The 23,317-nt window shown below is 49.3% G+C and overlaps 1 protein-coding gene and 1 non-coding gene across 3 annotated transcripts; one reads left to right on the plus strand and one right to left on the minus strand.

The window, feature by feature from the left end:
- Positions 1-6,388: 6,388 nt before the first annotated feature.
- On the minus strand, positions 6,389-6,551 carry LOC122238970. The gene has a single exon (XR_006218105.1). It is a non-coding gene; the product is annotated as a U1 spliceosomal RNA (small nuclear RNA).
- A 4,190-nt stretch (positions 6,552-10,741) lies between these two features.
- On the plus strand, positions 10,742-18,864 carry NRN1 (neuritin 1). 2 transcript variants are annotated; one of them, XR_006217269.1, is made up of 5 exons: positions 10,742-10,975; positions 15,089-15,233; positions 16,432-16,532; positions 17,117-17,293; positions 18,498-18,582. XR_006217269.1 is itself a non-coding variant. In XM_007073132.3 (3 exons), the coding sequence occupies exons 1-3, from the start codon at positions 10,921-10,923 to the stop codon at positions 18,724-18,726; spliced, it is 429 nt and encodes a 142-aa protein (XP_007073194.2). In that variant the 5' UTR covers positions 10,742-10,920; the 3' UTR covers positions 18,727-18,864. The 2 variants fall into 2 exon arrangements, 1 of the variants encoding a protein (XP_007073194.2); XM_007073132.3 differs by lacking the exons at positions 16,432-16,532; positions 17,117-17,293 and having other exon boundaries at positions 18,498-18,864.
- Positions 18,865-23,317: the final 4,453 nt, after the last annotated feature.

The following is a 23,317-nucleotide window of genomic DNA, read 5'->3' on the forward strand; positions in this document are numbered from 1 at the left end:
TTTTTTTTTCTTTTTAATGAGCTATTGGTACAACAGCTTAGGTGGCTCTTAAGAGGATTGTACTGAGATGCCTGGGTGGTTCAGTCAGTTTAGCATCCAACCCTTGATTTCAGCTCAGGTCATGATCCCACAGTCATGGGATCAAGCCCTACATCAGGCTCTGTGCTGAACGTGGAGCCTGCTTAAGATTCTCTCTCTCAGGGCACCTGGGTGTTTCAGTCAAACATCCAACTTTGGCTCAGGTCATGATCTCACAGTTTGTGAGTTCAAGCCCTGAGTCGGGCTCTGTTCTGACAACTCAGAACCTGGAGCCCGCTTCAGATTCTGTGTCTCCCTCTCTCTCTCTGCTTCTGCTCCCCTGTTTTTGTTCTCTCTCTCTCTCTCAAAAATAAATAAAAACTTCTAAAAATTAAAAAAAAGATTCTCTCTTTCTACCCCTCTCCCCCTCCACCCCACGCCTTGCTCTTGCTCTCTCTGTCTCTCTCAAAAAAAAAAAAAGGAAGGGGAGATTGAACTGAATGAAAAAAACCAATCCATTTTATATGACATTCTGGAAAAAAGAAAATTATAGAAATGAAAAACAGATAAGTAATTGCCCAAGATTAGGGAAGAGGACAGGGGGGTTGACTTTTTTTTGTTTTAAAGCGGGGGAGCCCAAGTTACTTCCTTTGCAATAACAACTGTACCTAAATTGTGGTGGTAGTATACAAATCTGTACATGTGATAAAATGTCATAGATTATATACATATAAAAACTGAGTACCTATAAAAACACTGGTGAAATCTGAATAAGATCTTTAGCTACTTTTATCATGTCAATTAATATTTTGATTTTCATAATGTGCTACAGTTATATAAGATGTCACCCTTAGGGGAAACTGGGTGAGGATATATGAGAACTCTCTGTACAGGGGCGCCTGGGTGGCTCAGTCAGTTGAGCACCTGACTTTGGCTCAGGTCATGATCTCGCAGTTCAAGAGTGCTAGCCCCACATCAGGCTCACTGCTGTCAGCCTCTCAGTGCAGAACCCGCTTCAGATCCTCTGTACCCCCCCGTTCTCTGCCCCTCCACTTGCACTATCCCAAAAATAAAAATAAAAATAAAATAAAATAAAGTAAAATAAAATACAAATAAAAATAAAGAACTTGCTGTGCTACTTTTGGAACTTTTCAGGAATCTAAAAAATAAAATGTTTTTTTAAAGCCTAGGGGCCTGGGTGGCTCAGTCGGTTGAGTGTCCGACTTCGGCTCAGGTCATGATCTCACGGTTCTTGAGTTTGAGTGATGAGTCAGGCTCTGTGCTGATGGCTCGGAGCCTAGAGCCTGTTTCGGATTCTGTGTCTCCCTCTCTCTCTGCCCTTCCCCCACTCGCACTCTGTCTCTCTTTGTCTCAAAAATAAAATAATTTTTTTTAAATTTGTAAAAGCCTATATAGTATCAATATAATAGTGTTAGGAGTATGAGAAAACCAAAGGATCAAAGAATAGACTAATGTCTTACTTTATTTGGGAGAACATATCTATGTCAATTCAAAATATTAAAGAAATAATTAAAAAGAAATATAACTTGAAAATGAGATAAACTGAAATATAAAAATAGTAGAAACAAGTCTGAAGATGTCACTAATTACAATTAATATAAATGGATCAAACACACCAGTTAAAAGATAAATATTGTCAAATCGGGCTTTAAAAAAATCTGTTTAAGATACCAGATGTTCTCACTCTTATGTGGATCTTGAGAAACTGAACAGAAGACCATGGAGGGGAAGGAAGAAAAAAAAAGGTTAGAGAGGGAGGGAGCCAAAACATAAGAGACTCTTAAAAACTGAGAACAAACTGAGGGTTGATGGTGGGTGGGAGGGAGGGGAGAGTGGGTGATGGGCATTGAGGAGGGCACTTGCTGGGATGAGCACTGGTGTTGTATGGAAACCAATTTGACAATAAATTTCATATTTAAAAAATAAAGATAGAAAAATCTCTTTAGGGATGCCTGGCTGGCTCAGTCTGTTGAGCGAGCGACTTCAGCACAAGTCATGATCTCACAGTTCATGAGCTCCAACTCTGCATGGGGCTCTCTGCTGTCAGTGTCCAGCCACCTTGGATCCCTCTCTCTCTGCCCCTCCCTCTCTCTCTCTCTTTCTCTCAAAAATAAATAAACATTTTTTTAAAAAAATAAATAAAAATCTGTATTACCAGAGGGGAGGTGGCCAGAGATGAAATAGGTGATGGTGATTAAAGAGGACACTTGTAATGAGCACCGGATATTGTATGGAAGTGTTGAATCACTATACTGTACACCTGAAACTAAATAGCACTATATGTTAACTAACTGGAATTCAAGTTAAAACATAATTAGAAAAGAGAGAGAAATGGGGGGAGAGAGAGAGAGATACACCTAAAACATAAGAACAAGGCAAGGTTAAAAGTAAAACATGAAGAAAACAAGACATATCTTTAAAAAAAAAAATCCAGCCTAATTATATCGATATCCTATAAAACAGACTTTAAGCAAAAGGACTGTTAGATACAGAGGGGATTGCTATATAATGATGAAAATATTCAATTCATCAAAGAGAAATAATAACTCTAAACGAGTATCCATTTAATAAAATACTCTAAAATGACCATGAATAACCAAGATACTTCTGAAAAAGAAGGGCAGACAGGAATGCTTGCCTATCCAATATCAGGACTTATCCTGAAGGAATAGTTATTAAACAGTGTGGTGCTGACCTTGGAATAAACATATGGACCAATGAAACAGTGCAGAACCAGATCCTTCCCTGTGCGGAACTCAGGTACGTGCACAGGCCATTTGTAATAGCACTGGGAAGGAAAGGGCTTGTCAATAAGGGAAGCTGGTGGCAAATATGACTCACAATACAGAAAAACATGAAATTAGATCCCTTCCTCAAGCCACATATAAAATCAAGACAGCCTATCTTCTTTTCGCTTTCCTTCCCAGCATGGAGAAATTACACGTTGGTGGAGAACACTGGACAATAGACAGACCTGAGGAGCCACAAGTTGGTGCAGGCAGGTAGCCCAGAGGATGAACGCATGGACCCATGCGCCTGAGGAAGCAAGGGGGGCTGGCGCATGCGCTGTCAGGGCTTGCTGCTGAGAATGTGGGGCAGTGAAGAACAGTGGGGATCCACGGAGGGCATGGGGAAATGGGAGCAGGCGGAGGGAGGAGACAGCCAGTGTGGTTAAAGATTGGTTAGACCGAACAATTGAGTAAATTGAGCAACAAAATAACATGCTGAGGATAATGCGAGTCCAGATTCTCAGTTTACACATAATGTGAAACAGCACCCCACTGGATGAATGAGATTAAAATTCACCAGCAACACCCACCCACCCCCAACCCTCCCTTCTTCATAGGAATGCTAACCTTATCTTTTAGAGGAAGACAACAGGATGAGTTCCAGGTGGCCTAAACCACTTTGAGCTTGGCCACTGTCTCAGGCCTGCACAGATGGACCACAGAGTGTTAGACAGTTATACCTCATTATAATGTTAAGATCTCCACCTAAGGATGTCAAACCTCATTAACATAACATACAATGCATGTATAAGCATGTTTCCTAAGTACACATGCATGACCTTATGCCCACCTCTACATGTGATGACAGAACTCCCTTTGCTGAATATGTATCCTAGACCTAAATACAAGAAACCTACTCAGGCCACCCCATCTGGGGAGTCATGACTTTGGAAGTTATTCCCTGTGATCTCCTACTTATTATAAATACAGTTTCCTTTGTGTGACAATCCCACCTGGGGTAGTCTATCTGTAGCTCACCAGGGAATGAATTCACATTAGTTCAGTTGCATATTGAAAGGGTATTGGACTGATATTGGAAGTATCAATATAAATTCATAGTTCTATATCATAGTCATAGAATATGTTTGTACAGACTATACAGATATAGAAATAGAAATGTGTGTGTGTGGTATGTATGTGTACCTAGAAGTACACACACATATTCCTTACTTCTATCTTCTCAGAGGAACTTAGAACCAACCACACTCTAGCAACAACAAGCACTACCAAGGCCTAGATCTTGTTTTAAATTTTTTTTAAAAAAAGCAGAGCTTGTGGAAAAATGACTGAGTCCAGGGCTAGGTCAGGACATGACGAGCCCAGAATACCTTTTTGCGGCAGAACGTAAGAATTCTCAATATATCATTAGGATACACTGAAAAGACACAAAAATCAGCTTGAAATGCCTCCCACCGGCTAAATAGGGAACAATTTGGGCACTAAAATAAGAAGGGATTACAGCACATCGAAAGAAATAGGGATCCATCAGTGCACACTGATTTAAAGGAAGGAAGGAAGGAGGGAAGGAAGGAAAGAAGAAAGAAAGAAAGAAAGAAAGAAAGAAAGAAAGAAAGAAAGAAAGAAAGAGGAAAAAAGAAAGCTCTTTTTTACAGTAGAATGCCAAATAAATTTAGAAGAAATGAGAAAGAGAATCACTATTTGCCAACCACCCTAGAGGTGCATGATTTAGGCAGGAGGGCTAATGGATACTAAGACTGTCGTGTGGAAGTATGATGAGGATTAGGAATCATCCTAGTCTCAGAATACTTCCCTACAAAATACTAATCACTTACAAAGGAAGACATGGAAATGGTGAATTTCAGGAAGAGAAACCTGGCAGACACCAACACAACCAGGTAATCCAGATTAACATCAACTGTGATAGAATGGGTCAATGTGTGTTACTCCTAATGAGATGCATTGAGAAGAACACAACTTGTTTCTGAAGTAGTACTATGGTGATTGTATGGTGTGGGTGTGGTCATCAGAAACATGAGACTGACCACAGTGAGATCAACCTGTAATCTTTAAAACCCTCAGGACTGGAAAGACATGGAGACACTGAGACTTTTAAATGTTAAACCAGTTTGCTTGCATTCCTGGAATAAATCACATATGCTTTCTCATCTATGAAACACCTCTTCATGTATTTTGCCCATTTTTTTTTTATTTTACGGATTGTATATGTGTGTGTGTGTGTACGTGTACATAACACACTTTTAAAAATTTGGTTTGAGTTCTTTAGTTCTTGATACTCATGTTTTGTGACAGTTTATAATTTATTCTTTTATTTTATTTAAGATGTTACTTTAAGAAAAGAAGTTTTTCATTTATTATGCTCAAATTTATCAATCTTTTCCAGTTCATGCTTTTTATGCTTATTTAAGGTTTAAAAATGTCTATATATTTCACTTACTATATTAAGGCTTTATTTTCAACATTTAAGTCCTCAATTCACCTGGAATAGATTTTTTTGTAAATAATTATTTTGAAATAATTGCAGACTTAAAGAAAAATTGAGAGAACAGTCCAAGAACTCCAGTAACCCTTCAGCCAAAGATTCCCCAGTTATTAACATTTTACTGTGTTTGCTCCATTGCTATTTATTTATCTCCATGATTACCATTACTTTTCTGAGGTTTTGAAAACAAGCTGTAGCTATAATGTCTCATTACCCCTCAATACTCCAGTGTATGCTCTCCTTACTCAAGAAAAAAACCCAAAACCAACAACCAACCAAACAAAAACCAAGGACATCCTTCTTTATAATCAGCATGCAACTCTACAATTAGGTAATCCACAATGGTACAAACTAATGTCTAATTCACAGACCACAATGAAATTTTGCTAACTGTCTAATAATTCTCTGGCCTTTTTGGTTTAGGATCTTATCTCAAAAAAAAAGGTTGCATTTAGTTGGCATGTCTGTCCTGACTATTTCAATGTGAGTGGGAACCACTATGTGATAAATCAATGTCCTGGGCATCTTTGGTTTGTGTGCATTGTTCTGTGTATATATTCCATAACAATGTTAACTTTTATTGAAATATTAGTTTTAAATAGAAAGCTAATCACATTGATGTATTTCAAACACAGTATTTGGTCCCAGAATTCAAATTTCTGCATAAATAATTTTTCAGTCACCATATTTGTAAAGCCCAGAAATTTAAACTAATTTTGAAGCAGTGCTTACAGAGTGAAATATCAGGGTGCCTGGGTGGCTCAGTCAGTTAAGTGACAAACTCTTGATCTTGGCTCAGGTCATGATCTCAGTTAGTGGGATAGAACCCTATATTGGGCTCATAGGGCCTGCTTGTGATTCTCTCTCTGCCCATCCCCTACTGGTGTTCTCTCCTCTCTCTCTCTCTCAAAATAAATAAATAAACTTAAAGAAAAAGAATGAAAAATCATCTTACCAAGTACCAGATACCAAGAGAGATCCAAAACGGATTTTTATTGGAACCCCTACCTACATAGCTCTACAAAAAAATCATTCCCCTCCTAATTTATACGATTACTTAAACATGGTATAGTTCTCATTTTCTCTCTTTTTTTTCCCCCAGGGGAAAGCACAAACACAGTCCCCCACTACCACAAATTATGCAGTCGAGTTTCCCACATTTGGGGAAGTCGCAGGGGTCAGCACATCCAGAGTGCAATGGATAGCCTTGCCATGGGAAAACCACCTTCATGATCATGCTATCTCCCTGGTCAGATAAGTATTAGTTGCTCTCATTTTAAAGAAAAGAGCTATTATACTTTACATTCATATTTTGATCAAAGGTTTCAGTTGAAGGTGTTAAAAAACAAAATTCAACTGAGTACATTTGAAGATCTAATTGGCTTTATTAAGCAATTCATGAATCAAGTAACATCCCATCTAGCTAGTTTAGAGAAGCTCTGAGGAGTTGTATAAAATTGAAGGATTTTAGAGGGAGAGTGGGACAAGAAGTTATTAGCAAAAGAAAAGAAAGGATTGTTTCTGGCAAATTCCCCTTCCCTTTGGGGGAGAAGGGCAGGGGCTTTATCACACAGATTATCTCCTCTGCCTTTGGTGGTGTAGTGCAGGGAAGGATGGAGAGGGTCCAAGTGATAGATTACCTAATTGTTGCTGACCAGAAAATTCCAGATTGATTTGCTTTAAAATTCCATTCCTAGAGAGGTTAAAATTGCAATTAAGTCTTGGTTTGCTGTCCTGGGGGTTAGTAATTCCACCTTGGGGCTGCGGTTTTCTTTTTAACAAAGTTATAAAAAATGACAGACTACATTTATGAGAGAGAGGTATTGCTAGACCAATCCATTTTAATATAGCAAAGCATTCTTTCTGACCAAAAAGAGGTAGAATTTTCTAGTGGCCCTGACAACTGCTCTTGCAGATAATTTCCAAGGGATGTTTTTTGAAATGGCAGCTTCTGGAAAGTCCACTTATGTTGGATTGGTGGAGAGTTGGGGGATGGACTGGCTCAGTGCTTTGCCCTGTTGCCAATGTGGAAAAACAGAACGCAGGTCTGGCCCACACCAGGCGCTCGTGTGTGTGTGTGTGTGTGTGTGTGTGTGTGTGTGTGTGTGTGTGTGGAACATATGCATGCCCACTTGCTGAGGCTGGGGCGGCAGCAAACTTGAACTGAGGGAGGAAGTCGATGCCAACCAGGCTTAAAATTAGACATGGTCTCTTTCTGGCAGTTTTAGGGATAAAAAGTTTTGCATATTTTTGTCTTAATTATGCAGACCTACTTTCAGGGGTACCTTTGGCTCAATGTGATATGCAGACCCAAACAGCACCAATGGCTTTTTTCCCCTATCCTTCACCGTATTTGTTTCTTTAGCTTTAAACAAAATTGCTTATCTAATGGAAACATGCCCTTTGCCAGAAGCTGGCCTACAGCAAGCACACTTGCATGGACTTTGTTCTTTGCGTGCACATCCCCACTCCCAACCCCATCAACGGTTGGGAGAAAATCTCCGGTTCACAAAAGTCAAAGGCGAAACCATCTTGGAGATCGCGTCCTATGTCCGTTTTTCAGATCAGGAAAACTGACACCTAGAGAAGCGTAGGGACCAGTTGGGGTCATGCCAATACCCACAACACAAGGCCTGGGTTTCCCCGCTTTCCTTCGCTGCTCCTTCACCTCTAATACGATGTGGGGTGGACTGATCGGATTAAAGAAAGAAAGGAAGAAATGTTGTCCCATGCCGCCTTCAACTACTGATATTGCCCTCCAAGGTTCCCAAACAGTTAGCTTGCATTGGCAACCACGGAACCTGCACGGAGTCCTAACTGCAAAACGACCTGCAATTTTAAAAGCGCTTAAAAACCCAAACAAAAAACACCGTTAGCATCTGCTTTCAACCTTTTGTAGTACTAACTCTGCTCTCTCATTTCCTCACTTTCAAAGCAACCCACGCGGGCGAGGGAGGCCAGGACGCGAGGGGAGGAAAGCGGAGAGGGGAAGGCCAGCGGAGGCTCGGGGGTAGCGCCGCGCCGCACAGCGGGGTAGAGACCACCGAGAGCCGGCCCCAGAGCCCCAGCGCGGGCGGCTGTGCGCACGCGCGCGTGTCGGCGGGCTGCAGCTCTCCCGCACCCCGCTTCACTCTGCTTCATTCAGCCCTTTAGCGCTGCCTCCTCCCAACCCCCAAAGCCCCAGGCTGGGATGGGGGAAATCCCACGGCATCCTCAGAAAACGACGTTTTGGAAGATCCGGGATGGGTGGGTAGCAGGAGGAAGGCAAGGACGTTAAGGGCAAAAATCTTAAATCGCCCCCAGCTGCGTCTCTGCAAAAGTCTAAGAGAGACACCGGCGCCACCGCTCGTGGCTGGCGGGAGAGCAGACGACTGGGCAGGCAAAGCGCGGGACCCCGAGGGGCGGGGCGGAGCTGTGGGCGGGGCCTGCTGCCACTCCCCCGAGGCCCCGCCCCTCGGACCAACCTCCCGCCCTGCCATTGGAGGGCGTCGGGGGCGGGTCCGAGGGACACCCCCCCTCTCGCCACCGGCCCCCGCCCCGCCTTCTGCCCGCCTACGCTTTCGGCCCTTCCAGGAGCCTCTGAGCACCAGGAAAGGAAACACCGGGGCTGCCAAAGAGCCCCTGGACGCTGGAAAGGCGGGCCCCCGGCCACCCCACCCACCGGTCTGGTGACGTCACCGGGTGGAGCTACGTGGCTCCGCCCCCGGGGCCGGGGCCCGTGCCCACACCTCTGAGTCTGCGGCTCCCGCGGGACGCGGGGACGCGGGCGCCCTGTGCAGAGGCACCACGTCACAAAGTGCTGCAGCCAGTACCCCCGCGCTCCCCTTCAGCCCCTCACTCTCCACAGCATGTCCCACCCCTCTTTTTTTGCCCCTTTTTCTGACTCTGCTTCTCCAAATGGCTGAGTGTGGGGACCAGGAGATGGGAGCGCAGATGGCACACTGCCTGAAGGAAGTAAATTCGATTTGATATCTCCTTAATCCGTTTGCATTTCTACTGCTTATTTAATATCTTGATATTTTCTCGTGTAATTTTGGAAGATTTCAGGGGGCGTTTTCTTTTTGTGTGTGTGTGGGGAGGGGAAGGTTCTTTCTTAGGGGACTTAAAGTTGGCCGATGCCTTCTTTAGCTTTTGAATTAAAAAACTGGGATTTAGTCATCTTTTCGTGCAGAAGGGAAAGAAACCAAAGCTTAACGGCCTTTAGAAAGGAAACAGCCCTGTTTATTTTTCATTCTTAACTCAAGCTGTCGTCGTTAGCACCTTGCACTGAGCACAGACGCAGCTGCAGAAGCACTTCGTTGCAGAGTACGCTGCGTCTACACAGGATTTGTGCCCGAGCATCAAAAGACAGTGCAGGTGTATATGGATGCGGGAGTGCGTGTGCGTACGTGATGTACGTGTGTGCGTGTGTGTACGTGTGTGTGTGTGGCCCAACAAATAACCCCAAGAGGCGCATCAGGATCAGAAAGAACCCCACATACTATCGATGGCCTAGGAAATTTCCTAAAGCTCTTAGTTTGAAACTAAACTGAGTTAGCAAAATCTCTAGTATCAGAAAATCATCTTTGCAGAGGCTCGTTTCTCCGTGCTCTCCTGTCCCCCAAAACAGGTGTCGCTGTGTCTCGTGAACCCATCTCTCTCCGGCTGGGGCGTCCGAAGTGATGAGATTCACCGAGGGCACTTGGTGGAGATTTCAGGGGCCCCACGTGTGCAGACTAAACCCCCAGGGCCTGGGTGTGTGTGCGCGCTCCCGTGCGGTGTGAGCAGGCGGGCAAGGGGGCGCTCGGCTCGTTGGCGTGCGCGTGTGTGTGCGTGAGTGTGTGCTCACGCGCCCTAGGCTGCGCGCAGAGCTCAGCTGCTGGGTTGGAGAGAAAGAGAGTAGGCAAGTGCAGGGGACAGGAGGCTGAGCCGGGGGGGGGGGGGGGGGATGTCGAATTAATAGAGCTGCTTTAGCTGTTTTCCCTTTCCCGTTCTCGCTCGTTTAAACCCCACTACAACGTAGGGATAGGGGGCTGGATTCTCAGTTGAGCTGATGGAGGAGGGGGAACAAGTTGAAACAATCGAGTGGGCGCGCCAGGACTCCCCGGCTCCAGGCAGGGAGGGGAGAGGGAGCCCCTGTTCCGCGCCGGGAGGGGGCGGGGTTGGGGGGGCCCCAGGAACTGCGAGGAGGCGGGGGTGGCTGCGGGGACGGACAAGTGGTCACCCCCAGGAGGCGAGAATTCGCTTGGATTGTACATTAATTGGAGATATCTGATTAATTCCAGTTTCTGATGACTATAAATGGCGATCTCTACCAAGGTGTCTTTATTTAAAAAAAAAAAAAATCATTCCGTGTCATCCCCCACGTCAGGCCTGCTCGTGGGCGTGAGGCTGTACTTCCTCCGCCCCCTCCTAATGGAGTGAACCATTCCCAGCTCTTCCCCCTCTCTCTCTCAGCCTCTCTCTCTCTTTCTCTCTCTCTCTCTCTCTTCCTCGCTCCCTCTCTTTCTCTCCTCCCTCTGCCTTCCCCGTGCATAAAGTCTCCGTCGCTCTTGGAACTTGTTGGCAATGCCTATTTTTCAGCTTTCCCCCGCGTTCTCTAAACTAACTATTTAAAGGTCTGCGGTCGCAAATGGTTTGACTAAACGTAGGATGGGACTTAAGTTGAACGGCAGATATATTTCACTGATCCTCGCGGTGCAAATAGGTAAGTGGCCGCCCGGCCAGGCTTGCGGCTGTCGGCAGGCGGTAGCCGGCCGGCCCGAGGCGCCGAGGGGACCTACTGGCTGCCCGGGGGTGCGGAGAAGCCGGCAAACCCCAAGGGTGGGGGCAGCGGCTCCTAGGGACTCGGGCGTCCCGGGTTGGTTTTTCTTGAGAGAGAGAGAGAGACAGACACTCCAAACGTTCGCCAGGATATGTATGCAGCTGGCCGTTTTCAGAAGGGGGTTTCCCCCCTTTTTTTCCCCCAAAGCGCACGTCCATTTTTGCTTCCCTTTCTCGGGTTAAAGCAGGTTTCAGGCGCTCTGGGGCAATGCATTGGCCCCTGCGATGCTGCAAGGTATTATTTTGAAGGGTCGAAAGGTGAATGCAGGAACAAGATGGCTAGGCAGCTAGAATGGAAAGTTTATGTGCAGAAGGCAAAGATATTTCGGGGCTCAGACTGCTGCATTTAGAACTTTGTCATTCTCCCGCCCCCCTACCCCCCATATCCTAGCTGCAGTGTTTGCACCGGGCACCGCAGACCCGGCTGGAGAGCAAATTGAGAACGATAGGGAACCCCAGAGCATATATTTTAATAGGCTTATCATTAAGGAGGTTGAATTCAGCCAAATATACGTGGGTAAAATATTCTATGAATATTTGCCTGTTCCTTTCCACATAGGCATCTGTATTTTATATCTAGGAAAGGGTTAAGAAGTGTTTGCAATATGCCATATGGGGGGATTCTTATTCTTGTTTGTTTGGGGGTAATTATTACGGATTTATTTAGTCCCCATTTTATGTTAAGGAATGTTGAGTCGTAGTTATACTGTTTGGGGCTTTTAAAAGTTCGCGTTTTCCATCCAGAATGAGGAAGACGTGATGGAAGCCAGCACTAGAAAACCCACTTCTTCGATGCAGGTCGGAGCATTAATTAACCTGACCTAAAAGTGAAAGTGAAGTAGATTATTAATAGAATGGACAAGAGAAAAAATAGAAACTCTTCAAACGGGTTTTCTGGAGACTGAGGGAATTGTTGCCTCCTACCATTTCAGGCTGTAGCATTCTTTACAGACAAACCCTTGCAGTATTTGGGTGGGAGGGTGCTTTAGGGAATGGGGCAACAGAAAATGTACATTTTTCTTCGTGAGAAATGTGGAAGAAACAGGGTTTGGAGTTATCTGTATATTAAAAATGGATTCTCTGCAGTGGGTTTTTATGCATTTGACATGATTTTGTGTATTTTGTTGCATGAACATTACAGGGATTTTAGACTATGTGCAGGATGTTGGCGTTTTCCTTTAAGAAATGACTTGATATTTTGAATCTGGTTCTTTTGAATCTTTGACATTAGTGCAAAGAGATTAAATAAATATTAAAAATGCTAATTGCAGCAAATGCCTTAAATGTTGGAAATAAGTGAATGTGACATTTAGCAATTAGCCTGCAAATTTTTAGAGAGCAGGAGACAGCGGTTATTTTTGATACAGGGATTTTCATGGGAGCAGGTTTGGGGTTGTTTTCCTGGAGGGATATAACCTTACTTTGGAGGGGTTAAAGAAAAAAAGAGAGAGAGCGTTTGTGCTTGCGGGATACTCTTGGAACACATTAACCTCGGCCGGAAAATGACCATTTGTTGGCTGTGGATTTGAAATTGAGCATGTTTGTTCCCGAATGTCTGCCCTTTCCCGCACCAGAGCCTCGATCTTTAATTCATGGCTGGGAGCTATCCCAAGTCATTGACATTTGGCAACAAAAGTGGGGGTTGGGAAGGGACGGGGAGATGGAGAGGGTGGTGAGCACAAATGAAGACACGCGGGAGGAAGTTTGAAATGAATGAGAGGTCGAACGAATGAATGAACGGATAGGAAAGGCACAGGACATGGACATCGGAGAGGACAGGGAAGGAGCCCGGGTCGCCCTCCGGAGCCTCGCTGAAGCGGGGTTCAGGAAGGACAGCGAGGGTCGCGCGGGCTATGACCTGCTCAGATGCATAAGCCTCAAAACGCGTCCCGCGCGCAAGCCCCGGTCCTCCCACAGCGAACTAGAGACGAAGCAGTCATAGTTGAAAAAAAAAAAAATTTCACGACTTCTTATTTTACACACGCACACACTCACACATGCGCGGTGTGGAGGGAGGGTCTTCTCTTCCACAGCGCCCGCAAAGATAACGTGACAGGAGCGCTTCCCGCCCCAGGCGAGCCCCAATTCCCCTTTAAAATATTGTCTGTACATCTTAGGGGCTACTTTTTCGCCGCTGAGTTTTGGGGGTGGAGGTAAAGGGTAAGGAGAGACGGGAGCTGGGTGGGGGAGGGGAGGATGAACTGGATTTTATTCCGTTTCGACGCTGCAAAGCAGCATTTGTGGCATGCATTATAGAAGAGGACGCGTAGGGTTCATTTCATTGTGACCGCATTCTAGCAGAACAAAGATTCGTTTATTCTCTCTCCGTGTTATATTAAATATTGCAGTCGCAAGGCCTTTTAATATTTCTCGGAGGTGGGGGGAAGGAGATTTATGAAGGTTTACGTCTCTGCCCGAGCGGAGGTCGAAGTTAACCTTAGTCCCTTCCCTTCCCCGGCGCTTCCCGTTCCGGATTAGAAAGCGCAAGGCCCGCCTCGCTCTTCCTGCCGCAATTTGCAAACGGGGCACTCTCGGAGGCTGCTGCAGGTTCGGTCACCTTCCTCTGGTCTGCGTCTGGCCCAGCTCTCGGGGACCAGCGGCTGAGGGTGGTGGGGGCAGTGAGGTATAAAATCCTCTCCGGACACATTCCTACGCAAGCGGTGGCGGTCAGAACACTGCCCAGGAAGGGGGCGAGCGCTCAGGGTCGTGGGTACTGGAGGCCGATTTCGATTCTAAGATTCGCCCCTTCCCTCTGCTCCCCCAGCCCCAACAGCGTGGATCAACGCTACTGGCGCCCCTCCTGGCCCCCGGCGTGCTTTTGGCCAAGAGCCATCGAACGTTTAGCCATTTGTTGGCCCTGGGGTGGACAGAAATGGCCTTCGCAGCGGCAGTCCGGCGCCTTGGGGTTTGACCGCCACGAAGCCAGGAGCGAGGACTTAGGTGCCTCTTGGGTTACCTCCCCGCTCCCCTCCTCCCACGGTCCCAGCCGCTATCCCGGCTCCCGCCCCTCCGGAGGGAACCGGGAGCTAGAGGCCCAGAGCCCCAGGCGACTGCCACCTGTGCCCCTCAGAGTTGGGGCCTGGAGAGAAAAGGTCCCACCCGCTGCGGGCGGGAGTGGTGGCCGGTTTTTCCGGGTGTGTGGGGAGCTCAGCCGCAACCAGAGGCTCCCGGATTTGGCCTTCGCGGAGATAACCCGGGGTCACCCGCGCAAACACAGCCGTGACTCTGCTGGGTCCTGACTGTCCCGACCACTCGTCACCCCCGCCCTGTCTCCGGACACCGAGGCTGCTCCCTCTCAGTGGGGTGGGGAGGGTGCCTGCGAGGATCTCCCTCGGAACACAAACTCCACGGTAGGCAATCTGTTTTATAATGAAACAATCCACCTCGGTGGCTGCTGCCGGGTTCCAGAGACTTTATTAATTTATTCATTCAGCAGTGTTTGCTGAGAACCCACCAAGCACCGCGCGCCGGCCCGAGGCTTTCTCGCACGTCGTGGCCTGGGGTTCAGCGGCGTGGCCCCACGCATTGCCGCCTCGCCCACCTCTTCCTCTCCCCCGCACTCTGCTGTCGTGACCCCCTCTGTCACCTCAGAAATGCAAGATTGCACTTCGAGAGCCAGGACGGACTTGCTGGGGAAGTGTTGGGAAACGAAGGAGGGAGTGAGGAGAAAGGGAGAAATAAAAGAGACGGGGGAGGTGAGAAGAGGGGGCGAGGGAAACAGAAAAAGATAGATGCAGAGTGAGATGCTGGAGGGAGCTGCAGGAAAGGAATGGACTCAACTCCCCCTCCCGCACACGCTCACCCACCCGACCGTAGGCACCGGACACTAGTTGGGGGCGGGTCAGTCATTCTTGGGCCACATCTTTCATTCACCTTTAACACAGGCGTCCCGCGAGGCTGGGAGCTAGTGGACGCGGCGGCTCGACGGGGCTGGTGGGCCGCGGGGCCGTAGGGCAGGGTCGCGGCGCTGCTGACCGGTGTCCCCTCCTCCCCGCAGCGTACCTGGTGCAGGCCGTGAGAGCAGCGGGCAAGTGCGATGCGGTCTTTAAGGGCTTTTCGGACTGTTTGCTCAAGCTGGGCGACAGCATGGCCAACTACCCGCAGGGCCTGGACGACAAGACGAACATCAAGACCGTGTGCACGTAAGTGTTCTCTTTGGCATGCTAGGTTTCCATTCTGGGGGGCGCTGCTGAGGTCGGAGAGGGCCTACCCGCCTGAGCTCTGAATTCCCTGCCAGCGCTAATCCGTGCGGGCTAGCCCTCGGACCTTGGCCAGGATCTGCACTACCCAAGGGGACCCTGTGGCCTGAGATGGGCAGAGGATGATCCTCCCACGCGGGGGCCAATCCCAGCCCTGCGCAGCTCCACCGGCACCCACAGAGGCGCGCGCACTCAGCGCACTGGAACCCGGAGGGGCCTGGAGAGCTGCTAGCTGTTCCTCGCTCTACTTTGAGGCAGTCTTCATCGTTCTTTTTTCTGCCTGCATGAGTGGACTGCTGGACTCTCCGAAAAACGTTTGGTTCTGGTTTGAGGAGCTTTTTAGGAAATACTAGATTTTCATAAAGGAAAAGTCACTCTCCTGTTTGGTCCATTTCCCCTGATGAAACCCCCTTCCAATACACAGCAAGAACATTGAGATGTAGGCAAGGGAGCGTGGGTCCCTCTTCCTCTTTCTAAGAGAGAGACTGAAGGGATATTTTGTTTTGGGCCAATGATTTTGCCCAAAGAAAGTAAGTCCTGGGCACCCAGTGACCATATCTGCCGAGTCTGTGGCAGATTAGAGGTGTAGGATAGCCACCCTCCTTGCTCCACCCCCTCCTCTCTGCATCTGCTGGGTATCCCCAGGCCAGGGCAGCTAAGGGCTAGGAACCAGTTCACAGTCAGGTAGGGTGGGTGACTTTTCCCAGAGCTTGACTGGAAAGTACAGCTCCCACTGGCAAAGGAAGTAACTAGTAGAGAGCCCGGCTGTGGTAGACCAGCAACATTTTAGCTGCTGCAGACCTTGAAGTACCTCCATCCTCTGCAACACACACACACACACACACACACACACACACACACACACACACACACACTTATTTTACTTTATTTTTCAGAAAGAGCTGTAACTCCCACCCCTTGCCCATTAATGACCCTTCCAAAAAATGCCAAGACAAGAGGTGTTCCCTGTTCCCTGTAGGTTGGAGAAACCATTTTCTGCACCACCTTTTTTATACTGTGAAGTCCTTGTCCTCTCTCTAATTCCTGGGGAGGGGGGTGTTTATTTGTTTAAATTATGAGCACTTAAATGGGGGTCAATTTTGCCACACACTTTCCTAAATACCCTGGTGTCCTCCAACAGTCACAGCAGTTCGGTGGCTGGTACTTTCCTACCAGAAAAGGACAAAAGGCGGGATCTGGGTTGCATGCCCACCTACTTTAATCCCGAATGTCTGATGATAGGTAAGAGTATATCTATAAAGCTGGATGAAAGGTTAAATATAGATCAGCTCCCCAATATTCCATTATTTGCCAGAATTTGGTTATTCCAAGTTATTTTAATTTTTTAGCAGGGCTTGGTCCCAGAGAATCGAAGTGAGGGGGACCCCTGCTGCGGTCTGGGCTCACTTCTTTAGTGGCACTGGTTGCTCAACACTCTGCTGAAGCCCACCCCCTCTCAGTTGCATGTGGACATCAGCCACTTTCCACCATAGTCTTCTTCCAAGAGGGTCCTGTCCTCATCTGGGCATGCATAAAAAAGGAGAGATTTAGATATCCTTTGGGACGCGCAATTACAGCAGAGAGCTGTCCCTGCTCCTCTTAGTTTCTCTAAATCTTGCTATTTATTACGAATTGAGGCACCTGGAAGCCCTGTGGTTCAGGATCCGCAGTCCTCATAAATTAGAGACTCATAAAGGTCATTACAAAACAGCCAGAGCTCAAGGCAATCCAACAAGCATTTATATCTTTTCTATTAGCCAGGGGATGGGGTGGGAGTGGAAACACGGATAAATCAAACATGGTGCTTGCCTTCAATGTACTTACAGTCCAGGCTAGCGAGCAGAAGAGGGAGATAGGAGAAAATACAACCAAATTGCGTGGAGGGCAGTCGCTAGTGACCTGGCACTAAAGGCCCGGGCTAAGTGGGAGCCAGCCCGGAGTTACCGAGACGCACAGATCGACCGAGCACCGAAAGGAGACAGCGCCCCAGGAATCGATCACGGGTTGGAATTATATTTAGTCTAGGGATCTATTTTGGGTTTTCAGAAGAAAGGGGGACAATAAAAAAGGACAGGTTGGTTGAAGGTTGTGGGGGCGGGGCTAGGAGCTCAGCCGAGGAGGAGGAAGCGGCTGAGGAAGAAGGCGCGGGGCTCCGGGAAGAGGCGGGGAGCGAGGACAGGGAGCGGGGTCCCAAGAAGGCTGGCAGCGGTGGGCACCGCGGCGGCACCGGAGTCCCGGCCTGGGGGGCTGTGACTACACCGGCAGACCGTGGGGAGGGGGCTTCGTGGGGTTCCAAGCCTATGAAAGACTGCGGAGGGGGAGAAGAGGAGGGACAGAGCGCCCAGGCCGGGCGCTCCGGGATTTGCGAAAGCAGAAGGTGGCTACGGAGCTGGCCCTAGGGCATTGACACTCACCGACCCGGGGAGGGGAGAGGCAGGCAGGCGTCTCCGGACCGAATCAGAGCCGGGGGACTGTGGAGAGCAAGGCCAGGGGCCACGGAGGGCCGAAGAGGAAGGGGAAGAGGCGGAGGAAGAGGAAGTGAGGAACTGAACAGAGGAAAACCGAGGGGAGGGAAAAGGAGGAAGACAAAGAAGGGAAGAAGAAAGGATGGGAAAATCGGAGAACGGGAAACAAAAGGAAGGGAGGAGGGAGAGTGCGGGCGAAGGCGAGAGAGTACCGCAGCGAGTGGGGGGAGGAGGGACACAGAAGGGACGAGGGGGAGGAGAAAGTGAGAAGCCAAGAGGGGAGGGCCGTGTTCAGAGCAAGTAACCCATCTTGCAAGCTAAGAGGCATTAATGGGCGGCAGCTTGCAAGGCTTAGCACTGTTTTCCTAGCTTTCCCCGAGGAGGACGAGCAATCTGTTTGAGCAGGCCGAGGTGCCAGCGCGGCGCAGCCGGTGCGGCCCGGCTCCCGGCTGCCGGGTCCCTGCCAGGGAGCGGGAAAGGGAAACCAGACGCCGAAGGGGGCGGCCTCTGTTCTTGGACGGCGGCTTCCTGGGTGGGCCGAGGTCTGGCGAGGGCCCGCCTGGCCCGACTCAGGCGCCGGGATGGTGGAGAAGAGGTGGCGTGGGGGGCGGGGGGGGAGGGCGTCCCCGGGAGGTTTGCGTGGCCGCGACCCGGGAGGCGCAGGGGCACAGGGGCGCAGGCCCGGGTCCTCCCCGAGCCCAAAGTCAACCTGCTTCTTCCGTTTTGTTCTGTTCCTCGCCAGATACTGGGAGGATTTCCACAGCTGCACGGTCACAGCCCTTACGGATTGCCAGGAAGGGGCGAAAGATATGTGGGATAAACTGAGAAAAGAATCCAAAAACCTCAACATCCAAGGCAGCTTATTCGAACTCTGCGGCAGCGGCAACGGGGCGGCGGGGTCCCTGCTCCCGGCGCTCCCAGTGCTTCTGGTGTCTCTCTCGGCAGCTTTAGCGACTTGGCTTTCCTTCTGAGCGCGGGGCCGGCTCCCCCCCGCGCGCCCACCCACACTCACTCCATGCTCCCGGAAATCGAGAGGAAGATCCATTCGTTCTTTGGGGACGTTGTGATTCTCTGTGATGCTGAAAACACTCATATAGGATTGTGGGAAATTCCGATTCTCCTTTTGATTTCGTTCGATTTCTTGTGTTTTATTTGCCAAATGTTACCAATCAGTGAGCAAGCAAGCACAGCCAAAACCGGACCTCAGCTTTAGTCCGTCTTCACACAAAAATAAGGAAAACGGCAAAACCACCCCATTTCTTTTTTAATTTTTATTTTTTTGGCACAAGAATCTCAGGAACGGCCCTGGGCCACCTACTATATTAATCATGTTAATACATGACAAATGATGGGCTCCTCCTAATAGCAAAGAGAGGAGAGGAGAAGGCCAGGGGAATGAATTCAAGAGAGATGTCCGCGAGGAAGGCATATGGTGAATAACTCACGCTCACGTCTTTCTTCCACAGTATCTTGTTTTGATCATTTCCACTGCACATTTCTCCTCGAGGAAAGTGAAAGGACAGATCGTTGACTTTGTGTTTTAAGGATAGGAGGGAGAGAGGGAAAGGATTGAGGAAATCTCGGGGGTATAGGTAAAGGCTGCCAGAAGAATCGTTGCTAAAGTCACTGAGAGGTTAAGCTTTACCTGGTGTTGTTGATGCATCTTTCCAAGTCCACTGCCTTTATTTTCCCTCTCGTTTTAGCTGTTACACATACGGTAATACCTGAATATCCAACGGTATAGATCACAGGGGGGGATGTTAAATGTTAATCTAAAATATAGTTAAAAAAGATTTTGACATAAAAGAGCCTTGATTTTAAAAAAAAAGAGAGAGATGTAATTTAAAAAGTTTATTATAAATTAAATTCAGCAAAAAAAAAAGATTTGCTACAAAGTATAGAGAAGTATAAAATAAAAGTTATTGTTTGAAACGGGGGTGTCGTTTGTTTCCTGCCCCAAGCCTGCTTTCTTGGTCCAGTTCTCGGGATTCCCTGTAGGGACACGGGATGCCAGATGATAAATGCACCTGTTCACAAGCCAGTTGGTAACCTACCACCTTCAGGCAGACCCTCCTCAACTAGGTCACTTTGTCACTTTTCCGAAATTCTGTTTACTGAAAGAAGAGAAGGAGGCAGTTGTATTTTTGATAAGTGAAAAGCAGAGATGTTTTCTAGGTGAGGTTTAGGGGGAACTGGGCTTGCGCGAGAGAGGACACACGCAGACCCCGCCCCAGGCGGGTCGGAGCCCTAACCACCATCCCGGCAGGCCGAGCCCTAACCACGATTCGCCTTTTCCTCTGCGGTGGCCTGAGGCAGCTTGAACGAACCGCCATTAAGGGCTCCAGCAGAGGGGCCTAGAGGCTGTGGTCCCTGGCAGGGAGCAGGTGAATCCTTTCATAATTAATAAGACAGCTCAGCTGAAATGGCGAGGAGACGGGGCCCTATTGATCCGGCAGGCGAGCTGCTTCCACCTCTCCTATTTATAGGCCCCGCATGGCCTTACGGAGAAGTAAACATTCGAGAGTAAACACGAGCAGAGGAGACCGGGGTCCAAGGCCTCGGAAACTGGAGCAGGCCTGGGGGGGGGGGGGGCGGGGGGGAGCGACAGAAACGAATGTTCGCCGCCTCTGGGTTCAAGGAAATCGAAATATGATTTCTAGGAGAAGGTGAAGGTGGGAGGGAGCTGCGGGCCTCCTCCCCCCAGGGTGGGGGGTGGAGGGCTGGTGGAGGGAGGCCTTGGAGGCTGCGGCGGGTTCCCGCGTCAGCGGAGCGAGCGGCCGCCGCCCGGAGGGTGCGCGGGGGCTCTGAAATGCAATGTGTAAACAATCGCTAGAGTAACAGTTCATAAATCAAACCCAGTAGGTCGCAGCCCAATCTGCATTCCCCCCACGGATTGAATTCCAGCAACACATGCGTCCCGGAGCCCCGAGCGCTTGAAGCTGCCCGGATTCTTAATGGCAGCATATATTACCGCGGCCAGTTCACGCACGCGCCGCGCCCGGCCACTCCTGGGAATAATTTCACCCGCCACCCCCTACCCAGCCCCGCCTCCGTGAATCCCCGGTTCTCAGCCAAAAGCAAAGGAGATCCTCGTTGCCTGCGCAGAGTGGTCACCCACAGGGAACGGCGGTTGTTTTGGAAAATAGCGTTTGGTTTTGATCATTTCGTTTCAGTGGTTATTTTCGGCCCAAGTATAAGTAGGATGATGCTAACCCGAGCTCAATCCCTGGAATTCAGATTAAAATGTCTCTGCCTATTTTAAATACGAATCTATTTAATGAGGGGGAGGAGAAGTGGAGAAAGAGGGAGGGTCTTCTCCTGTCGTTTTTGCCTGGAGAGCTCGCCGCCTCCTATTGGTAACTTTCCCAAGGAAAACAGGGGGCGAACCCGTGCACACCACTGGGCAAGGGAAACGCACGCACCGTGCTCCCCAGGCTTTGCGGGGAGGGAGACTCCTGCGACACGCGGAGGATGCCCCTCCCCTAGCAGCGAGGCTGTCCCACCTAGACAGCAGTCTCCTTCGAGATCGGGGAGGAGGCGAGGCTGAGGGAGGGGACAGACGCGACGGGGCGGGGAGGATTGGGAACGAGGCTCGCTAGCTCTTCCAACAAGATTCTCTCCAAGGAACCCCGTCCTCCTGCGGCTCCAACTGCCTCCCTAGAGAGAGGGCTCCGCACCGCCACGTCCTTCCAGGCCCCCACTCCGCCCTGCCCCTGATTGTCCTGGAGGTGCCTCGAGAAAGCTCGGTGCCGTGTCGGGGGCTCCTCCGCCCTGTCCTGGGCCGGGCACTACGAGCACGTGCGCTTGGAAGAAGCCGCAGGAACGCAGGGCCGCGAGTCTCGGAAACAGGCTGCCGCATCTGACTCGTTAGAGAACATTTCTTCTTGTTGTGGTGATTCTTTAGATTATTATCGCGCCGTCTTCGACTATAATTTGCTGTTTAATCATGATGACATCTCTGTATGTTAGCTGATGTTGTTTTTAAGCAGCAACGCAGTAAGCCCTGTTCGCAGCTCGGGGAGATATTAACCAGGGTGCCCGCACTCCTTGCCCAGATGGGGGCGGGGGACCGGGTGGGTTTCCGGCACCAAGGAGATCGTCAGACCAACCTCCACCTCACCCAGCAGCATCTCCAGCTCTTGCACAGCCCATTGCCACGTGGCCCACCAGCGCTGGCTCTGAGCCTTTGAGAACTTGTTGGGCTTGCAGAAGCTCCCTCTTTCACTCCACTGCCTGCCCAAGTAGATTCAAGTCACAGCAGTTCACTTGAGTGTAACGTTTGGTTTTCCTCGTGAAAATGTCAGAGAGGTCAGCTCCAGAGCCCTTGGGAAGGGGAGTTAGAGGGAACAAGGACCTGAAAAAGGGGGCTCAGAGAAAACTGGGAAAACGTCCAGAAATAGTCAGCGGAGGGGAGAGGGGCGATCATCTTAAACACAGGAGATGATGAAGAAACTTTAAGCTGGAGATAGTTGAGTTTCAGAGGAAGGGTGGAGGATAGAGAAGAAATTGGGACTGATTTTCATTCAGGACTCTCAGAGAAGCAAACGCCCGCAAGGACCACCAGGCAGATTCTCTTTCTGTGACCCCAGAGATGCTTTCACGCCAGCTGGAGCCTCAAGGGCTAGGGCCACAGTCATCAAGGAGCCTGGGGTCTGGGCAGGCCTGAGAGAGGTGTCTGTGGGGCTGGAGCACCAGCAGCCCCCACCTCCGCATACCAGAGCACACCCTGGGGAAATCAGACTGCTGAGAAGAGGTGAAGCCTATCCCCTCTCTGTCTTCCTGAAACTCCTTCAGATAGGGCAGAGCTGCTTCTGGGAAGGTCTCCAACCATTCTCTCCTTCTCCTGCTCCCCCGCACACATAAGGCTCTGAACCCTTGGCAGCTCCAGGCTGGGTGAGGGTGGTCCTGGAGGCGTCCACTCTCTGGAACAGTCTACTGCCTGGTCCCATAGGACCAGAGGAAATGTTCTCACTGCTCCAAAGCTTCCCTTGTCCCTTGTTTCTACTGTGAAAATAAAGTGGCGGTGGGGGGGGGGGCAGTGAGGATGCCAGCTGTGTGGCTGGAGCAAGACCCAGGGTTCATCTGTGGCAAGCCCTGCCCCCTCAAGTCACTGCAAGACAGGTCATCAGGGAACTTTGTAATGCTATATTCTGTCCCCTCTCCCCCAAGGAGAAGAACAGCATCTCCTAGGGACACTTCCTTGATGTTGGGGCCAGGCAACCTCAGCTGAAAACCCCAATGCTAGAATAAAAAAACCCAGCCCAGCCCTGCCCAGCCTGGGCTCTGGCAGTCTCCCCAGTTGTGCCTCATGGGGTGAGGAGGAGGTTAATGTTTCCATCCAGATTCTCCTCCTGGAAGAACATGGCCTTTAGAGTGAGGACTAAGGAGCCAAAATACCTGTTTACCAGCTGCATAACTGTGGGTGGGTTACTTAACTCCTCTATCACCCCTCTGTTTTCCTCCTCTGTAAAATGGGGATAATCCTACCTACCTCGTTGGGTTGCATTTTGTATCAAATGGAATAACATAGGTAAAGCGTTTTTCCACTACATGCCTCTTACT

This window comes from Panthera tigris, chromosome B2 (assembly GCF_018350195.1).
Source record: "Panthera tigris isolate Pti1 chromosome B2, P.tigris_Pti1_mat1.1, whole genome shotgun sequence".
In the NCBI taxonomy this organism is placed as follows: domain Eukaryota; kingdom Metazoa; phylum Chordata; class Mammalia; order Carnivora; family Felidae; genus Panthera; species Panthera tigris.